The sequence below is a fragment of the Vicugna pacos genome, chromosome 26, assembly GCF_048564905.1.
Source record: "Vicugna pacos chromosome 26, VicPac4, whole genome shotgun sequence".
Taxonomy (NCBI): Eukaryota; Metazoa; Chordata; class Mammalia; order Artiodactyla; family Camelidae; genus Vicugna; species Vicugna pacos.
Window position 1 is genome coordinate 12,049,008 of NC_133012.1, and position 21,761 is coordinate 12,070,768.

General features: G+C 35.4%; 1 protein-coding gene across 3 annotated transcripts; it reads right to left on the minus strand.

The window, feature by feature from the left end:
- Positions 1–522: 522 nt before the first annotated feature.
- On the minus strand, positions 523–21,646 carry ERI1 (exoribonuclease 1). Of its 3 annotated transcripts, none has more exons than XM_006201156.3 (7): positions 21,514–21,646; positions 17,474–17,652; positions 13,400–13,610; positions 9,782–9,865; positions 8,348–8,457; positions 6,255–6,369; positions 523–2,759 (listed from the first exon to the last, which is right to left on the minus strand). In XM_006201156.3, exons 1-7 carry the CDS (start codon positions 21,619–21,621, stop codon positions 2,517–2,519), a joined length of 1,050 nt encoding a protein of 349 aa, XP_006201218.1. In that variant the 5' UTR covers positions 21,622–21,646; the 3' UTR covers positions 523–2,516. The 3 variants fall into 3 exon arrangements, with proteins under 3 accessions (XP_006201218.1, XP_072806445.1, XP_072806444.1); XM_072950344.1 differs by lacking the exon at positions 21,514–21,646 and adding an exon at positions 21,265–21,341; XM_072950343.1 differs by lacking the exon at positions 21,514–21,646 and adding an exon at positions 21,193–21,256.
- Positions 21,647–21,761: the final 115 nt, after the last annotated feature.

Here is a 21,761-nt window from a genome sequence, read left to right on the forward strand (position 1 = left end):
AGGTCAAAGGAGAAGTAAAAAGGGAACTCAAAAAATACCCTGAAACAAACAGAAATGGCACACTTCCGGGCAAACACACAGACACACACACACAGAGGAATATTATTCAGCCAAATAAAAAAAGGAAATCCTACCATTTGCGGCAATGTGGATGACCCTGGAGGTTTAAGTGAAATAAGCCAGATGGAGAAAACAAATACTGTATGGTATCACTTATATGCGGAATCTAGAAAAAACAAACAAAAAAGCCAATTTCATAGAAACAGAACAGTGGTTGTCAAGGGCTGGGGATGGTGGAAATGGGATGATGTAGATCAAAGGATACACATTTTCGTTATACAAAGAATAATTTCTGAGGAGCTAATGTACAGCCTTGTGACTACGGTTAATAATACGGTGCTGCAGACTTGAAAGTTGCTGAGAGCATATCTCAAGCATTCTTACCACCACCAAAAAACCCTAACTATATGAGGTGATATGTGTGTTAATTATCTTGATCATGGTACCATTCCACAGTATGTATCAAATCATCACATTTATACTTAAATATATACAATTACATTTGACAATTATTCCTCAGCAAAGTATTAAAAAATGAGTTAGGACAGTAAAGCATCACCAGATAAAATATTTGGTTAAGCCAAAAGGATATTGAGAGCTTATAATGTTGAAGGTCTTACAGAAATACAAAACTTGGATACATGGCAAAAAGTAAAACAGGCAAAAAAATTAGCAGCTTGACTTAAAAACAAACAAAACAAAGGAGGAGGGCAATGTAATATTTCTTTGCCATACTCAGATTTCCCAACTGCAACTTTTAGCTATTGTGAGCAACTCTAGAAGGTGGTGAGATACAAGTTTGCTGCGGCATGAACTTGAATTCTGTGGTAAGGTGGCTATGCAGAAAAATCTCCCTAAGGAGTGAGACCTCCTGGCATCCAAACCTCAGTAATGATTTGCTGTTCTCTACTATTTGGCCCTGGCACAGTAACTTAGTAAGGATTTAAAGGAAATGCTTTAAAATGTCCAGTAATACTTTATGGTATAATGTATGGTGCTACTTGGGATTCACAAAAATCTTCGCATATATCCATTTCACCCCAAGAGTTTACAGTATAAACTTAAAAAACCTGGATTTCCTTGTTTTACTATAATCCATATCAGTTTGTCTAAGGGCATCACATACCCATGTGCCTTCTGTTAGCCACTTGTTATTCTTTATTATGCTGATTCTACAACTACTGCTCAAAGGCAGAAATCCATTCTTTCAAGTAAAAAACCAATAGCATTGTGTGGAGAATTCTCATACCAAGAAAAATGCCTAGTTTTCTCTTATGCATCAGGGTTGGAAAATCTCTACATAATTAATTTGATTATATTGCATAAATCATTAAACTAAAGTAGTATCACAATTATTATTAGAAAGTAAATGAAAAGAAACAATGTCAATGAAATTGTTCTAGGAAAGCTACAGGAGGAAATCCTATTCTGAAAATATGTATTTTTAGCTTCTAGACAAGAAGAGTTTTCCTTTCTCAATTCCGTAAACACATTTTTGTTTTCAGAATTAAGTTAAGAATTAACTATTCAACATTCAGTGGTCATTTACTATGTAAAATCAGTTTTTAATAATAAAAAACGTTAAGATATGGTAGAAAAATTACTTGACTTTATTAACCTCACATATAATGCTGAATAAAAAGGCAAAATTAAGTGGTGACCCTTAATTTTAAGTCTAATTCAAAGTATGGTCTCTTAGATTTAAGAATTAGGACAGACATATGTCTTAAGAGGGAGGGAAACCAAAAAGCCAAATCCAAAAAATCCCACTGACTCATCTATATATTATAAAGTTCAAGCTGTAGCCCTTTACTCCTTTAAATGGTATTTTCTTTTGATTTTCCATTAATCTCATCAGTAATTGAATTTTTAACCAGACCCTATAATCCATCACAAGCCTTCCAATCATGAACTGAAAAGAAACACAGGCAGATATATGTACCAAGTACTTTATGAAATTCACACTCACAGCTGAACCTCACATATAAACTCAAAAATCAAAAAGACTATGGTACTCTTAAAACCCAAAGGCTAGATAAGGCCCACCTTTCTAATCTTTTCTACATTTTAGCAAATGATCTGATCTAATGATGTTAATGCAGAAATACATTATATATTTTAACATCAGTAAGATGACCATCGAGGGGAGAGCCAAGAAACCTTTGCATTTTAAAACCAACAGGAATACACCTTAAATTATAAAATTCAGTTCTAAGCAGGAACTGTTACTGTGTAACAAATACTGCTCATATCAAAAGTGCTGGTGACAAAGAATTCAATATGCCCTCCCCATAGAATCTGTTCACATACATACCTATAACTGTAACAAGATTTTAAATGTTTAAAGTGCTTAAATGTTGCACTGAAGGAATAATTCAATAAGTATTCAACTGCTACCACTTTGTAGCAACTCCAGTTAGAGTGAATGATCCACAGGCAAAAGGGCAAAAATGCTGTTATTTTCTAGAATGTGGCATTTGTGGAGCTGGAGTGCCCTCTATTGGTAGTGAAGAGGACACACTCATTAGCTGTCCTGCATGGATTTTCTCATTAACCCGGAGTTCACATCCATCCTGAAGCATTCGAACTGCTATTCGGGCAATGTTCTTAGAGTCATCAAGACCACTGTGAGGTCGCCCATCATAATCCATTCCTAGTTTTTCAAGCATTATTGTCAATTTGGTTTGGCTTCTAGGAACCTAAAAAACAAACAAAAAGCTTAGTAAATAATTCCTTAGTATTCTGTTAAGTCACTGTGAAGTGGAAAAACAAGAAGCTGAACTTACAGTAATAGTCAAATAAAGTTAGGCAAAGGACAAATACTCCTGGGTTGAATAGAGCAAATAACAAACTTCAGAGCTTTAAAAAAATAATCTTGGGGCAGCAGAGAGGGTATAGCTCAAGTGGCAGAGCACATGCTTAGCATGCACAAGGTCCTGGGTTCAATTCCTAGTAATTCCTCTAAAAATAAATAAATAAACCTAACTACCTACCCCCCCCCCGATAAAAACAAACAAAAAAATCTTAATAGTTTTAGATAAAAATACATGTAAACAGATGGAATCTTCAAGACATCTCAAAAGTTTTATAATTTAACAAATCATTTATGAAAGGAAATGTATGGTTCTGAACATCTAAGTTGAAGCTCCTACCGTTTTAACCCAAACTAACTCTTTTGGGTGGTATTTTTCTGTAATGTATTGTTTTACTTAACTAATTAGCATTATAATTGCTATCTATTATGAAGAGGGGGAATCCACACAGAAAAGAGCAGCCTAAGACACTGGCCAACATAAACAGACTCACAGGAAAATACTATTCTCTACTCAAACAAGCACTGGCAACTGCCTTAATGTATCTACAACTTTCTGGTCAATCTAAGATATTGCAGATGTGAAAATTATTTCATGGTTTTAGAAATTATTAATAATTATCCTTAGAAAAAGTAAATTATTCCTCTAAGTTAAAGGTTGGAGAAAAACCTCTTATATAAGAATGCATTACCATCTAGGAGCTGTAGCAAAAAAAGAACCTAAAGCTGATCAAGCCCTTACAAACCGACATGAAATTCAGAAGACAGAGGCATACCTGAAACTATAGCACACAATACAATAAGCAAAGTCTAGACCATGGGAAACTCTACTGGACATATGGCTCAGTTTCTTAAAGAAAAAAGAAAAAACAAAAACAAAACCTAACTGGGACATTATGCTGTACATGAGAAACTGACACATTGTAACTGACTACACTTCAATCAAAAAAAAAAAAAAAACCAACGAAAAAAACCCAAAAACTCTGCTGGAGGGAAAAAGAAGGTGGGAAAGGAATTTATAAATTAAAAACATTAAGAGACATGTTAAGCAACTGCAACCGTTAAACAAATGCGTGAACCTTATTCTGATCTTGATTCAACACACAAAGGGTAAAAGAAAACAAAATACGGTATTTATGATGATTTGATGAGATCAAGGAATTATTGCTAATTTTTTGTAGGCGTGATAATGGTGTGGTGGTTTCGTTTTCTAAGAGTTCTTATCTTTTGGGGGTTACATAATGAAATGTTTACAAAGAAAATGAAGTAATGTTTGAGATCTTCAAAAGAATAAGGAAGGGAAAGTGGGTGGGGTTAGAGATGAAACAAGGTTGGTCATGAATTAATAACTGTTGAAACTAGGTCATGAGAGTTCATTATGTGTGTCTATTGTTGTATATGTTTATAATTTTTCATAACCAACTTCTAAGAAATCACAAAATGAGTAAAAAGATAAATCCACAAAAAAGGAAAAACTATTTACCAAATATAATCAAAGGATTAGTAATCCCAACAAAGATCTATAAACCAGTAACAAAAGGAAAGACCAATTTTTTGAAAATGGGTAGAAGATTTAAACAGGGTCTTTACAAAAGAAGAAATTCAAATGACTAATAGTCATAGGAAAAGGAGCTCAATTTCATGAATAACTAGGCAAATGCAAGTTACAACCTCAATGAGATAGTATCACACAACCATCTATACAAACATTTTAAATGTCTGGCAATACCAGATGTTAGCAAAGACGTGGAACAACTATAAATCCACACACTCCTCTTGTGAGAGTACAAACTGGCACAATCACTTTGGAAAACTATTTTTGCATTATCAAGTAATTCCAATGATGCATTAAACCCCTAGATTTATACTCTGGAGAAATGAGTACACAAGGCATCAGAAGACATGCACTACTGTTCATAAAAGCCCCAAAATGAAAAATACCCAAATGGCCAGCCAAAGTAGAACAGATAAACTATGGTACAGTTACACAATAGAATTCTACACAGCAATAAAATAAATGAACTACAGCTACACATACAACATGGATGAATCTCAAACATAATGTTGAGGGGAAAAACAAAATAAACAATACAGCCAGTATGATGCCAATTATATCACATTTAAAAACAGGCAAAGACCCCCTAAACTATATGGTACAAGGATCAACATATAGATATTAAAGCTATATAAAAAACAAAATGATTCCAATGACAGTAGGGATTACAGGAGCTCTGGGAGGAAGGAAGGGGGTTAAGTGGATGGAGTTTACAAGTAATTTCACTTTAAAACAATTTGTCAAACTCCACTTTTCTGTACACAGTTCTCAATTTTTTTAAATGTTAAAACTACCCAAAAAAAAAGTTTTTAAAGAAAAGCATCTTTTCTCATGAACCTACTTTAGGATGTGCTTCACCAATATGAGGTTGTAAAGGAAAAAAGAAGATGATGCAAGATCTAATACATGACAGAGAAGCAACAGAAATCTCTCAGGATGATTTTAGTACAAACAGTTCAGATTAGGGGATTAAAGGCTCCAGGAAAACAGTCTCCAAGGCAAAAAGGAAAAGAAAAAAGAAAACCGGCCAGACTACCTGCATGTTTTGAGTACTGAGAAGTGATTTACAGTTTGAGTGGAGAGTAACAGGGTAAGAAAACAACAAAAGAAGTCAATTATTAGATCTGGGGAAAGGTCGTGAACACCCTCCACAGTCCACAGTCATGAGAAACGTAAACACTGACTAATGATTTGATTACAAAGCGAATGTAGCTAAATGAGAAAGATGCAGGGAGGGTAAGGACATGCAGGAATGGTGGCTTTTTAATACAGCAAAATCTTCACTTTCCATTGCAGGAACTCAACAGATACCTCAAACTGAAAATTCAAGAAATAGCATAAACATATAACTTAGAAATAGGAAGGTTAATATTAGAAGGAATAGCTTTAAAAGGTTGAAAGTGTTTGCCTCAAGAACAGGAACCAGGACAGGTGAGGGCCCTGGTGGAAAATTGCCATTTGTTATCAGCCTCGCAATATTATTTTCACAAAACTTATACTACACACATACATTAACTTTAGTAAAATTAAAATTCAGTGGGGAGCATCTGTTCTACAAACAATCCATATACTGAATACCCCTACAGTTTCAACCCTCTATTATTGAAGATCATATATGTGTTTGTGTATATAGTTAAATAACAGACTGAGAGAAAATAGCTCATTTTTCTAAACTCACATGAACATAACTATTTTGGAATCTGAAAAATAACAACAAATTATATGATCTTTTTCTGTGAAGAGGACCTCATAAACCACAACTTAAGGTACATGCAAAATACAACAAATTTACCATTAAGAGCAGTATAATCAACATAGAAATCTTACCTTGTAAAAGTTTCCATATGACTTTCGAATATTGATCCACTTTTTGGCAAAAGGTGGGTATTTGAGCCTGCTTAGCCGGCACTGAATGTTCAGAAACTTACTCATATCCCATGAACTTAAATCAAAAACAGAAAAAAAGAAAAAATTGGATTAAATAAATGCTATACTAATTCTCAAAAATGAGGATTTTAAATCATTTTATTTGTTTTTATTTACAGGTCATTTTTCTTCCTTATAGTCACACATAATATCAAGCTTAGAAAATTAAGCTCTCTTGCTCCAAAATAATCATGCAAAATTAAACTTCAAAAAGAAAAAGTGGAAGTCAGGTATATTAAATTTTTTCACAAACTAATTCCTATTGGGTTCATCTTGACCATTTTTATGATTCTGATTAGCTAGGCACATCTCTTTTGTTATTTTTTAATTCTAAAATAACTACTCAGCTTACAGGTAAAGCCAGGTTTATTGTATTAGGATGTTCTTTGAGGGCATGCTTTGAAATAAAACAAACAAAAAAAACAAATAAATGAACAAAATACTTGAAAGAGACAAAAGCAGTTGACTGCAATTAGATCACATTTTGTTCTGCCACGGCACATGTTTCTACCACACTAACCAACCTGTGTAGTTAAGTAGAACCCTGACTGTATCAAGTGGAAATTGTGTTGGTTGATACACTGTCTTTCTCAGGCAAAGGAGCAGTAGAAATTATAACCTTCAGCAGGAAAGAAAAAAGCTCTCAACTCAGCAGCAGTACTTTTAAATGTATTTTAAGAAAATTAAAAACAAGTGCCTGTCCCCAGGGTCCTCTGGCTTCTGTGCATTTGTAACATCCTCTGATGTGACTTCCACAGACCCCAAGCTGCTTGCCTGGGCTGTCCAAATTATTTCTTGAGGTATTGTTTTTGTTAGTGCTTCGGGTACAAAATTGTACAGGTTTTGAATGATGTGTCTCAGAACAGGAGGTTTTTAGAGAATCGCACAGTCTGTGTTACGACAGAACCACCCATGTACTTTAGCAGAAACACTACTCATTTATGTTGCAAATCAGTAGATTTCTAAAGAGGTCCAGCAACATTTCCCCAAACTTCTATTTTTAAGCACAATTATGATGTAACTAAATTCAATGCTCTTTCCCTACTGCACGTGACAGCCTCTAAATCCTTCACATAGACAACACCTCAGCTTTATTGTCCAACTGTCCACAGTTTGAACCAGAAGTTGATTAGGACTTTTTTCTTCAACCTTAATAGCATATGGTATAGGAGCTACCTCAGCACAATGCCTGTAATCCCTGTTTTAATTTCATCTCCCCACTTGGCTTTTCAGTTAACTAATGCTTTCAAAGCATACATGTTGAGCTCAGCATTATAGTAAACAACATGGAAGACTATCAAACAGCAAAAGTCCTTGCTCTGAAAGGATTTTTAATCTCCTTGCAAACTTAAGTCTCACACACATTAAGCTTAGTTATCAGAATATTTAGTCAGATGTCAACACAAATGGTACATTATCATGGAGGCCAGATCTTCAAGAAAAGATCACCGTGAGTTGTAGTGTCTGGAGTAAAACATGAGGTGGGCTCTGAATGATAATAAACTAGTCAAGGAAGCAAGCCTTCCAGCAGAGAGGAGAGCTGCGTAAGTACAGAGAAAGGATAAACCATGCGATTCATGAGTGAGCCTGACTTAGAATGAAAAAGAAAAATGGCAGGTGGACTAGGCTACACAGGTAGCGAGGGATTAGATGAGAGACTTGAAAGCCAGACTGAAGAGTTTGGACTTTTCTGAGCACAGAAGTGTCCTGATAGAAAATAGTTTCAGTAAAGTCATTTTAGTTTCACACATTAATATTTCATCTTCCTCTAGTCCTCGATCAGACTGTCATTGGTACTTTCCCTCCTCTCTTTGACCCCTAGGACTCAAAATTTAACTAGGAATAAGAATGTGAAAGAAAAAATACTGTCTGCTGTGGGAGACTTCAGGGCCTTTAGTAAACAATATTTTTTGTGGTATTCTAAAAGTTAAATGAATAAGGACATCTTTAATCTTAAAAAGTAGATTAAAAAGATAAATTTCCTAAATACTTACCCATCTGTTAATATGGAATATTTATACTTTGTTCCTAATTCCTTCAATTTCATCCAGTCAATGACTTTTTTCAGTACCTGAGGGAAGGTATCAGCCTTGTCTACCTGATCCTGAGGATATGAAAATAAAGTCATAAAAACCAGGGCAGCTACACAGTCCCACAAAATAGCCAGACACAAACACTGTAGGGAAAGGAACAGTAAGAGAAAGTCTTATCTATGATGTTATGAATTCTTCATGGTTTCCTAGGCTAAGGTTCACCTAAAATTCCATTTATAAGATCATTAAAAATTGTTTATAATCAAGTATTAGGGACTGCTTTCAATTGAAGTATATAATCCTCCCAAAATTTAGATTTAAGATCATCCCCAGGGGTTCTCTTTTTATGCTTCAACTTAGTGGCTTACTGATTCTCCAAAGGGGAGAAAAAGGGCAATCTCTTCTCAGCTGAAAGTGGTCTCCCTATCTCGAAGTTCCCATTTCTCCAAAACATACACACATCTTTGTAAAGGGTGAATCTGACCCATCACATCGCTTTATACTTAAAATCCTCCAAACATTCCCCAAGGCTTTCAGTACAAAAAGACACACAAGTCTCCTCACAATCGAGCTTGCCTCTGACATGAGCTTTATTTGCGACCACTTTCTTACTAGCCCATAATACACCTTAACCATCCAGAACCACCTACATGTAGTTCTGCCCTTTTCATCTGACAAGCTCAGTCATTTTTTCCACTTATCTACCTGTCATGACTCAGCCCAAGTTCACCAACTTGAGTTTTCCCAGGACAGCCCTCCATTACATAGGGAGCTCTTCCTATAGATGCCCATGACACCCTGATGAAACACTGACTGACTTGCAGACTTTCTGACCACACTGCAGCGACTGGTTTACTCTGTCCCCTGACTTACAGACTGTTAAGTGAGTGAAGAGAGAGACTGCCTTGACCATCTTTGTATCCCTCGTACCTTGGCAAATACTACAGCAAGCACTGACATATTTGTTGAATGAGTGATTGAGTGAATAAAGGAACTAAATAAATGAACAAAGGGCCTACCACATTAGAATACAACCAAAAATCAGAGACCTAAAAAAAAAAAAGTAAGCTACATATGAAGTCAGGTTGTAAACAGATACACTTTAAAACTTCATCACCAAGTTCAACATGGTAACGTTTACTTCACTAATGCTCCAAACAAGCGCAATGTTCAGATTCATCATGACAACTCCTTAAAAAGAAAGGCTGAAAACAATCTTATCCGGTATAAAAAATGTGCTTTCTATCTTTTAAATACTATAATATGAAAGATCTTTACCAAGCAAGGAAAGCATCACATTAAATTGTATACAACAATAATTTTTTAAACTATAAAATGAATCCCCAATTACAAAACTACTTCCAAACTCTAGAAAAAAGAACACAGAATTATAACCTGAGTAATTCCAGTTAGATTGATGCAGAAGTCAGAAAGCTGTGTGTTGATCTCTGGTCTTACATACTGCTGAAATGTATCTTCCTACAAGGGAAGAACAGCAAATTAAAGTATTTTCTATGACTTAAGATACATGATACACAATACATGACAAAGTCAGCCACATAAGACTATAATTCTATAGGTGCTCACGTCATAGACCTTTCTAGAGTTTTAACAATTTAAAGATAATGTCCTATTCCAAAGTGCTCTAATTTTTTAATTAAAAAAAATAGGTTTCATAATTTTAAAAATTTTAAGATAAAACAAGTATCTGAAAGCAAGTCTTCAAACCAAAGTTTAAATAAACATTTTCCAGAGGAGCAAAATGCTGATGATTTTGTTTATAATGTTTTGAAACAGCAACCTCTACTTCAAGATACTGAGGTTTTTAAATAATGAAGTATTTTGAAGAAATGCCAGTCTTCAGTTATAGCAAATTAGCTCAGATGACTGCTCTTTCATATACTCCTGAATAGTCCTTATTTCTATATTAAGATTCCACTAAACATGAATTCTGAATAGTCAAAGCATAACTATATGGCATGTAGTAGTATAAACAGCAATAATACTACTATATAATTTAGCAATGTTTAACCTCTTCAAGAAGCTTCCATGCTTGTCTTATTTTATGCTCACAACAACCCTGTGGACTCAGTAAGGACAGTATTCTTATCACCAGGCTCAGGTCTCTAAGTACTTTTTCCTCTAGCCCAATGCTACCTCCCTAAACCAGATCACACTAAGTCACTTGTTAAAAACTAAGGACAAGTTTAAAGCCTGAAGATTTACCAGCAGCAATTATCAACATTAGGCAGCTATGGAGAAAAAGACAAAAGAATATTCCTTACAGAAAATTTAAAAATTAAGAAAAATAAGTTTTTATGAAGTTCTTTTTACACATTAGCGTATTAAGCAGATGAATTATCAACAGTTACTAACAACTGTAAAAGAGTAAAAGAACAACAAAGAACATCAGAACGTCAAAAGTTACAGATGTTCTTTATTTACCAAACATATAGCAAAAGGAAAAATTTTACTTAACTGAATCTCATAGGTAAATAAACTCTATATTCTTTTAAGTATCAGTATTTTGTTTCATAATTTTAGATGAACATCTTTCAAAAATATGTTGCAACTTCCTTTACCATTACAGGCACGTAATACTAGGTATGACATTAACAAAATTTTGTTATGTAATACTTTTAACAGAATGATGCGACAGAGAACTATGCATTCATTGACTATTTAAAAATCATTTAAATAAATTACATGGTAAGTTAAAAGGTGATGAGAGGTCTTAAAAACAGAGTAGATAGGAGGGATCAGAAACACTGGGGGGGGGTGTTCAAGCTGCACTACTGAACAGAGAACCAGTCATGCTTTATTTAGAAGGCAAGGTTAAGGAAGACCTCGAAGTAAGGAAGAGGGGATGAGAGGGAAGAAGGGAATTAGCAGCAAGACCTCTGGAGGAAAGGAATTTGAGCTAAAGCCCTGGGAGGTAAAGGAGTGGAGAAACAGCAAGTAGGTCAATATGACACAATCCAAGGCAACAAGAGGCCAGGTCATATATGGAATATGACTTTTATTCTGAGTTAAATGGGGAGCCATAGAAGAGTTGTGAGCAGAAGAGTAAAATGATCCGACTTCCTGATTTCCTAAGGATCAGTCTGGCCACTACATTGAGAATTGGCTACAGGGAACAAGCACAGAACAGACCAGTTAAGTGGTGAATGCAGTAAATCCAGACAAGAAATCAGTGGGACTCAAACTATAGAGTCATAGCAATTCTCTTAAGTGGCTGGGTTCTGGATATATTTTGAAGACAAGAGTCACTGCTGGTCTGTTTGTGTGATGTGAGAGAAACAGAGGAGTCAAGGATGACTCCAAGGTTTCGGAATCGAGCAATGAGAATACAGAATTGCCAGCATTCAGCTAGCCTTGAAGCTAAAACAGTCTGAGGATAAATCTAATCTGGGACACATTAAGATGTCTGTTAAGATGTTCAAGTAGAAATGTAAAGTAAGCAATCTGGATTTGGGAAAGAGGACAAGGCTGGAGATACGTATTTGAAAGACATTAGCATTCAGTTCCTAAAAGCCATGGAACTCGATGACAGATGAGATCATTAAGGGAGAGGATCTACATAGAGAAGAGGATCTGGGATTGAACATAGGGCATCTTGTTTTAGGAAGCTGGGAAGAGCAACCAGCAAAGGAAACTGTGAAGGAACACCCAGTGAGGCTGGAGAAAACGTGAGAGAATGAGGTGTACTGGCAGTCACTTGAAGAAAGTGCTTCCAGGAGAGTGGTCAATTCGACCAGGGCTCAGGTGAAGGTTAAAGATGACTTGAGGAGTGATCTTAGTGGGATGATGGCATGGACTACATAACTTAAACCTAGTCATGTGGGTTTAAGAGAGAATGGGAGGAAACAGAGACAGAAGTGTATATAACTTTTTCAAAGAAATCTGCTGTAGAGGAACAAAGACATGGGGTAGCTGGCAGGGAAGTGGGATCAAGCGAAGTCTTCTGATTATGTGAAAAAGAACAAGTCTGTATGTGATGGGAACAATATAGTAGAAAGTAAGAAATCACTCATGTCTAATTGAGGGAGGAGAATGGTGAGAGCAATGTCCTTGAGTAAGAGAGAGGACGTAGGATCTAGTGAGTTACACAAGATGATTTGCCTTCATTACTGTCATTTTTCCCTTCTAATTTATTTAGCTTTAATCTGCTTTGGACAAAGAAATTATATAAATAGGCTAATTAAGAATATAACTAAACAAAGCTTCAAACAACACACAGAAACAATTCTATGTATTTTAAAACACAAAGCCTTTTTATACTTATCCCCAGTGTGCTGGTGGCAACTACGGATACCACAGAAGTAACTCCTGGATAGATGAAATGTTATGATACATCCTTGTTCAGATTTTATAAGGCAAGGGGTATCATAATTTGGAGGATATCTGCTGAGTTCCTGAACAAATAGTGCACTGGTGAAAATATCTAAAGCGTATATTTTATATGGCTTAGAAGCCAAGGTTACAAGAGTCGTTTCCCCCAAAAGCATTTCACCAGAAAGATAACCAGTTCTAAGTTTAAGGGTAATTTCTGTGTATTATCATTTTTTAGAGATCAGAGTACACATTAGTCTACTGCAGTAGTTCTCAACCCTGACTGCATATCAGCTGAGATGCTTAAAAAAATTCTGATGCTGGGGCCCTACCACAGTACAACTGGATCAGAATCTCTGGGATGAGGGCCAAGCAGCAAGCCAAGTTTTTTTTTTTTTTTAATCCCCAGGAGATTCTGATGTCCAATCAGATACATGTTCTAAGCAAAGAGAAAAAAGCACTACAATTTTAGCTACTGGAAAAGGAGAGCAGCAGACTCTGAAATTATTTGATTACAGCCTTTCTATTAATGAAGCTGATCAAAAGTATGCAGTCAGAGCAAAAACCCCCTCTTTGGAATTCTAACTCTAGCTAAAACAGCAAATTGGACCTTCCACCTGACTAGCTAACCTCAGACTAGCTGCTGCTAAAAGTAAAATTTAAATATTACAATTCACTTACTATTTCTAAGGTATGAGTGTTCAGTAAAACAATAGGAAATTCAATTATTTCATGTATGAACTCAGGCGGGTTACCCTCTTCACAAGTGGCTTCGAAGTCAATAATACAAATGTAGTCATAGTAACTGTCAACACAATTGTCCTCTTTCAACATCAGCTTCTGCTTCTTGTAATAGTTTTTCAGTCTCTTCTTTAGTACATCCTTTACACCTCTAAGAAAAATAAGAATAAAATTAACACAGGCAAATTTTACAGGCAAGAATCTGAACTCTTACCTGTTGGCACTTGGTTGAACAATGCCAGTCACAGCATAATTTAGAAAATGTTAGCTAAAATAAATGTAAAGAAAGCAAGATGCAAAGTTAAGTTAGCAAAGAGCTAATTAAAATAGAACATTTAATACAACATCAATATTTTCCTTCATAAGTTTACTTCACTTTTGCAGTACAGTATATAAAATATATATTGGTCTTTCAAATCATAAGCCTTGTTAGCATACACCACCTATACAGCCCTGTTGCCTTACATATTAAGATGAAGTACATGATACGAAACTGAAATTAATACTGAATTATTTTACTGATCAAATACAAATTTAAGAGAATGAAAATTCAGGTAAATTAAATATGATGTGCTCTTTCCTTTCTTTTGGCTTTTTTAAGTGAGACAACTAAAAAAATCCACATGAATATGAAAGCATTATAAGCTTAGTATATAAAGTTGAATGCTAGCTATTTAACTAGGAAAACTAATTTAGGAGATACCCTAGAATAAATACCATGTCCAGAAGAACACTGTCATAGATTCTTTTCTTTTTTAACATTATTTTATTAGTCACTTTACAATGTTGTGTCAAATTTCAGTATAGAACGTGATTTTTGTTATACATGAACATACATATATTCATTGTCACATTTTTTTCGCTGTGAGCTACCACAAGATCTTGTATGTATTTCCTTGTGCTATACAGTATAATCTTGTTTATCTATTCTGCATATGCCTGTCAGCATCTACAAATTTTGAACTCCCAGGAGATTCTTAATTGAAAGTAGATTTCTTAATTTACGAAGGGTAGAATATGATTTAGGAGATTTCAGTTTTACGAGTATTTTTTTTTTCAGTGGCTCACTTCTGCTTTACAAGGTAAAATGTAGACTTCAGCACAGAGTTTCTTCACCACTTGGCTATCACCAATCATTTCAGCATCATCTTCAGATGCTTCCCCCTCCCTACAGTATGTCACATACTACAGACAAAACATAATACAAGCCATTTCCCGAAATGTGGCACCATTTCATATTCCATAACTTTAGCTGTACAAAGAAAAAGCAAGATCATGTAGCAGAAAACAAACAAGCAGAAATCAGGAGTCTGGTTTCTTTGTGTCTAATATAACTTCCCTCTCTTTTCTGTTTTAAATCAATTCAAATGTCACCCCCTTAATTCCTGAGGCAGACTCTCTTCTGTATTCTCATGATGTACTTGGCCAGACCTTCAATATAGCACTGGTCACTCTGTATTGTGATTATTGGTTTGTAGATTTTCCTAAAGACTGAGCTTCCCAAAGTAGGGAATAGGTCTGTTTTACCTTTATTACCTAGTTAAGTGCTTACAATTCAGTAAGAGTTTGTTGACTAAATGTATAAACATACATCCAAATTTCCAGCTCCATGTAAGTTGGGAGTAAGCAACTTATCTTCACACCTAGGAAGGACAAGAATTTTGCTCAGAAAATCTTAAGTAGGCTACAGGCTGTATTTTCATAATAGGAAAAGACGGGGGAAAGAAGGTAACATTTTTCTTCATAAATTATGGAGTAGACAATCCAGAAGGGAAAAAAAATACACATATGTTCTTTTGAAAAGCAGTGAAGCTTTATTTTAAAGCAAAGAGGAGGAATACCACACTTATAAGAGAATAAAGGGATCCCAAAACAGTAAGTTTTCCTTTACTATGTGTAGCCAATTTTCTTTTCTTGATGCCTGGCAATTCTCTTATATATCAAAAATCCACATGTTTTTCTGGATTCCAAAGGTCATTCCTGCCCATGTCCCAAGTCAAAATAAAGTGATTTGTTTTGCAAAAAATTTTGCACACATACATACACTCACACTGAGTTGGCTAAGTTGCATTGTTTTCTCAGTCAATATACAGTTAATGTTTACTCTCATTCTGCATATTTTTAGAAACTAAAACAGAAGAAAAAAATATTTCCTGGTAGGTGAAAGTTTTTTTTCCTCTAATTTTCTGGTTTCAAAGAAACTCTTTTTATAAAAATAATATAAATGAACAAAATAAAAGGAAAAACATTCAATCTCATTAACAGGGTATAATTATCCATCAACCAAGTGATCAACTAAAAAAGAAATTTAAACATATTTGGTATAAAAAGATAGATAGCCCTATACATTTCTGGTAGATTATCAAAATATTCATAGGCTTTAACTCAGCAATCTTAGTCTATCATCAAAAAGACTGACAGAAAAGACAGTCTCTTCAGCAAGTGGTGTTGGAATAACTGGACACCTACATGTAAATCAATGAAGTTAGAATACTCCCTTCACACCATACACAAAAATACACTCAAAATGGCTTAAATACTTAAACATAAGACAAAACACTACAAACCTTTTAGAAGAAAACATAGGCAAAACACTATCTGACATAAATCTTAGCAATGTTCTCCTGGGGCAGTCTACCCAAGCAATAGAAATAAAAGCAAAAATAAACAAATGGGACCTAAATGAACTTATAAGCTTTTGCACAGCAAAGGAAACCGTAAGCAAAACAAAAAGACAACCTAAGGAATGGGAGAAAATATTTGCAAAAGATGAGACTGACAAGGGCTTAATCTCCAGAATATATAAACAGCTCATACAACTTAATAAGAAAAAAACAAACAACCCAATCCATAAATGGGCAGAAGACCTAAACAAGCAATTCTCCAATGAAGACATACAGATGGCCAATAGGCACATGAAATAATGCTCAATACCGCCCAGTTATCGGAGAAATGCAAATCAAAACTACAATGAGGTTTCACCTCACACCAATCAGAATGGCCATCATTCAAAAATTCACAAATGATAAATGCTGGATAGAGTGTGGAGAAAAGGGAACCCTCCTACACTGTTGGTGGGAATGTAGTTTGGTGCAGCCGTTGTGGAGAACAGTATGGAGATTCCTCAAAAGACTAAAAAGAGACTTACCATATGATCCAGTAAGATACATGCTCACTCCTGGGCATATATCCAGAGGGAATCTTAATTCAAAAAGATACATGCACCCCAATTTTCATAGCAGCACTATATATAAGAGCCATGATATGGACAACCTAAATGTCCATCAACAGATGACTGGATATAGAAGTTGTGGTATATTTACATATATGACAGAATTCTACTCAGCCATAAAAAATAATAAAATAATGCCACCTGCAGCAACATGGATGGAGCTGGAGATTGTCTTTCTAAGTGAAGTAAGCCAGAAAGAGAAAGAAAAATACCATGTATCACTTGTATGTGGAAACTAAAAAAAAAAAGACTACCTTATTTACAAATCAGAAACAGATTCACAGACATAGAAAACAAACTTATGGTTACAAGAGGGGAGGAGGTAGGAAGGGAAAAATTGGGAGTTCAAGATTTGTAGATAGTAGCTAATATGTATAAAATAGATAAACAACAAGTTCATACTGTATAGCACAGGGAACTATATTCGGTATCCTGTAACTTACGGTGAAAAATATGAAAAAAAAATATGTATGTTCATGTATGAACGAAGCATTACGCTGTACACTAGACATTGACACATTATAAATTGATTATACACACATATATATATATATATATATACACACACACAATAAAAGACAGAAATAATCAGAGTCACACAAAGATTCATGTATAGGAATGTAATTATAACTGTTACTTAATGACTAATAATGGTTATTATTATTAATAACTGGTTATCTCTTTATGGTAGGATTATAGATGATTTTTAATTTTTCAGTGTTTTCAAGATTTTCTATAAGCATATACTACTTTCATAATTTTAAAAAGTTATTTTTAATTACCTGGTTTCAAGCTTGAACTCTGAAAGTTTAGCTCTGAGCTCTTCCTTACTCATTCTATTAATGCAACCATTCGTAATAGCAATCTCTTTGTAGACTGGGTCACTGAAATCACTTGCATTGGAGGTAATGAACTTAGATCCTTTTGTTTCTTGTCCATCAAGTCTACATCGCTGCTTTTTCTATCAAAATAAATAAATAAATAGTTTATAATTAGTACAAACATCTTAAAGATTCAAACTCCTGTGGCCTCTTCATGCTATACGTTCAATAAGTGCATGGGAAGAAGAAAGATGCGTTTCCAATACAATTTACCCTGCTCTCTTCTGAGTCATGAGGTTTCTTACAGGAAATGAAGCTAAGTAAAAAGAGCTCTGGTGTTAGGAGTCACAGCAACCTTGGTTCAGAACGCCAGCTGACTTTGGGTAGTTACTTATTAGCCTCTGATTTTCAGTTTCCTTGTCTATAAAATAAGGTAACATAATAATTGTCTCAAATGGCCTTTGGTACTTGGTGGTAATGATAAATAGTACTGGGGCAAAATTATTATAAGGATTAAATGACATTAAGTATATCAGACTCCTGATACCATACTCATCATGGCTTTTAATAAATGGTAACTTACTACCATCATAGACTGTAGGTCAGATCTTTTCACAAACAATATTCTAAAATTTACAAATGAACTAATTTTTAAATAAACTTTTACATTATGCATGTATAAGTCAGTGCCTTCCTGAGAATTTTTTAACCGGACTTTGTTTCACAAAATTAACAGGAATTAGCCAATATAAAAACAAAATGGACCAGAAATCTGACTCAAAACTTGCTAGTACCCAAAACAAAGAAGGAAATATATTGTTTCAAAACACACAATTTCCAAAAATTACATGTATAGCAGTTATTCAGGAGAACTATCATTACTATATTATAAAACTTTCCTCCTTTTTAAAAATCAAAATCCATGTTAAGAATTATGATAAAAAACATAATTTGACTCTAATCATGCCATAGGTGTCCCCAAATTACTAATGTGTTTAATTCCAAAAATTCATTTGTAAGTTATTTTCCACATGCAATGTTACAAATATTAGGTATGTTCCAGAATTTTCAGAAACACTTTGGTACTAGCAATCCATACTAAAGTTTGTTAACTTAGTCATAATTTACCACATTGTTCCATGAGAACTTTAATTATAGATTAAGGCAGGATAACCATGGACAGGCCGTAGTACCTGCGTCAGAACTGATCCTGATGGTTCAGGGACTATTTCTCACTCTAAGCTCTCAATTTAATGCAACACACATTTAGCAGATACTGTGCCAGAATACTCAAGAATTACTCACTCCCATCACCTCTAAGGAAGAGGTCAGCAATTCCAATGTGTGAATTTCCCATAAACTGAAGAATAACTATATTGAAGTTCCTTGCTGACAAACATTTAGAAAACTATTACACGGATCTTTGACTAAAGATAAGAAAATAATTAGCTTTCAATAATATATTAAATTTACGATGCCTGGCTACTTTATCATTAGAATTTAATCAGGGTTCCTAATTTATCCTTTGTCTTTACAGTTACAGTGAATTTTAAACTTCATTTTCAATCATGTTAAAATTTAGGTCAACAAGTTAGTAACAGTTTGTCTACCAAAACAGATGTGTTACTCAGTTTAAGAAAATTTTCTCTTTTGCTAAACGTTCTCTCTGATTCACTTGCTTAATTCTCATCTAGAATTGTAGCTACAAATATTACCCAACAGTAACACTTAGGCCTTTTCTAGATATGCTATAAATCATGAATTCTATAAAGAAACCTCTGCCTCCTCTCCTGAGTCCAACTCTAGCCCTCTTCCTTCAATGAAGTTCAGGACACAGTCAAAGGCCAATTCTCACAAATCTCATTCTACACTAACAGTTTCCAAAGAAGGTTGCTCAAGACAATCCATAAGGGGCAGAAAGAAAATATTAAAAACCCTGCATGTGTTACTCATCCACAAAAATACAAAGTTAGTTTACTAAATACATGGATTGATAATGGCACCCTCCCCAATGTCTGTGTCCATCTGTCACATGTCATAGAAAGTACTGGCCATAGAATGAGGAAAGTGGGGATGGACTCCACAGTACAGGGAGGAATATTCACCTTCATGGTACTGTGACCTTTTGCAATTTTCAAGTGTCCAAGTAAATGGCTGCATGGTTTATATTATCCCAAGTGAGAGAATCTTTACAATATGGAAGTGACCATGAAAATCTTTTATACCAAGCAGTGGCTTACTGATTATCTTGTGGCAAAGTACTTAAAAGTGTTGTTGAACTTACAGATGGGTTACATATTTTCTTTTACAAAGAAGTGTTCCAAAATTGCTGTCATCTTCTGTGATGAGAAAGGGACTAATACTTCTATCCTTAAGTTTTTTTCTTTTTAATAAACACAATTCATTATTTCAAGATGAAAGAAAATGTTTTAGCAATAACTCAGAAAGTAACTGCTTATCAAAAGAAACCTTTTCTGCGGCAAGAACATTTTGAAAATGGATGTTTTGAAAATGTTTCCATTATTATATTGAACAAAAAAAAATCTGTGCATTACCTATTATAAAAAAAAAAGTCTCTGCAGCATTGCACTAAAAAACAAACAAAAAACTTACAAGGAGAATTAAACTTAATTGAAATCCTTCCAAGAGTTCTGATGAAATTTGAACCTACTTAATTAAAAATATAAAAATGCAACCCCTATTAATAGTTTACAAAAAACAACTGCCATTGGGGATAAAGAATATTTACTTAGCTGAATTCCAACAAAATATTTTGCTTAATTGAGCCTGGAGAAAAAAAAAAAAACTCCAACAACACGTTTTTGACAAATGTCAGTCACTAAAACCAACTAGGAAAATAGACCCAGGCCTTAAGTCACTATATCTCAGTTTTAGACTTTAAAATATAATGAAGCATATTCAATCACACTTCTCTTATTAAAAATTAACTTTGAAAAACGATTTTTAAATCAAGTTACACGATGTTATTGACAGCATGTCAGATTGAAGAGGGAGGTCGGGTGGAAGAGTGGGTCTTTGGAGAGAAGGGACATGAAGGCCTCTTAGAAAGTAATATCATAACGGAATGAGATAACTATGCGAAGACCCAAGGGAAGAGCATGTAGGGCAAAGGAAGTTTGCTTAACAGGAAAGACCACCCACCATAAAACCGAGGTTGTTGGGGACTGAGAGCAAAAGGGAAGAACTGGATGAGACGCAGTTAGCAATGGAGGAAGGAGCCAGGTCCTATGAGCTGCAAACTCATCCAGATCCAGTCAGATTCCAGTTACTAAAAGATCATTCTAGCTGTACTTGAAGAACTGGCTGTAGATGCAAAGAGCACGAGCTAGAAAGCCTCTTGCAAGAATCCACTCTATGAGGTGCTCAGCATTTGTTATTCATGGAAAATGACTAATTTTGGTATTAGATTATTTACAGTACGCAACGCTGGTCAACAATAACTGTATCTGCAAATAAGATGAATACAGAAGTTTTAAGACTATTTTTACAACTTTGCCGCCGTAACTAGGATCTACCAGTGTCAAAATCAGTCAGTCATACACTGTTGCACATTAAGCAGGAGTAAACGGGCAAAAATCAGACACGTCTCCAGCTAACAAGCACAAGCACCTTCTGCCAAGGCTGGGAGACGGGCTTAAAGGTCTTAAGAAGAGACATACCTAGAGAAGAGATTTTCTTAAAACATATACTACCAATTACAGATTAGCGATACACAGAATGACGATACTAACCGTGTGCTCAGAATGTTAAGGGCAGAATTCCCACTCAGAACTTCTAGAACTGCAACGTACTTCTCGTCTGGACTATTTACGCACTTTCAGAGGATCACTGGGACCAGAGGGGGCTCAATGACAACTACCCCGAGTAAAGGCTCTGGGAGCTGGGGACAGGGACGGCGGCCAGGGCTGGAGCCCCAGGGAACACAGGCTGTGGTTTCTGTGGAAAACCCTAGAAGAAAGGGGCGCGCGGCGGGCTCTCACCTCAGGATTCTGATGCTGCGGCTCCTCCCCGCACTCCGACCCCGGCGACCGGTGCCGCGCGGGAGCCACGGCCTCGCCGCCGGGCTGGTGGCTCTGCTCATCCTCCATGACGGGTGTCACGGAAGAAAAGAGCTGCTAGAGCGCGCCACTCACTCACTCTCACTCGGCCAAGCCCGAAAGCCTCGCCTTTCTCCGCTGAAAAATTACCGGGCTCGCGTTCCCGCGGCGGCGGCCACACAAACTCGAGC

Bases quoted from the DNA above. Each gene is read 5' to 3' on its own strand.
- ERI1 (XM_006201156.3), bottom strand. From the start codon at position 21,621: ATGGAGGATGAGCAGAGCCACCAGCCCGGCGGCGAGGCCGTGGCTCCC. The intron at 8,458-9,781 runs GTTATAATTCTG...TCATATCCTCAG, and splicing joins ATCTAACTGGAATTACTCAG to GATCAGGTAGACAAGGCTGA. The intron at 6,370-8,347 runs GTAAGTATTTAG...TTTTGATTTAAG, and splicing joins TATTCCATATTAACAGATGG to TTCATGGGATATGAGTAAGT.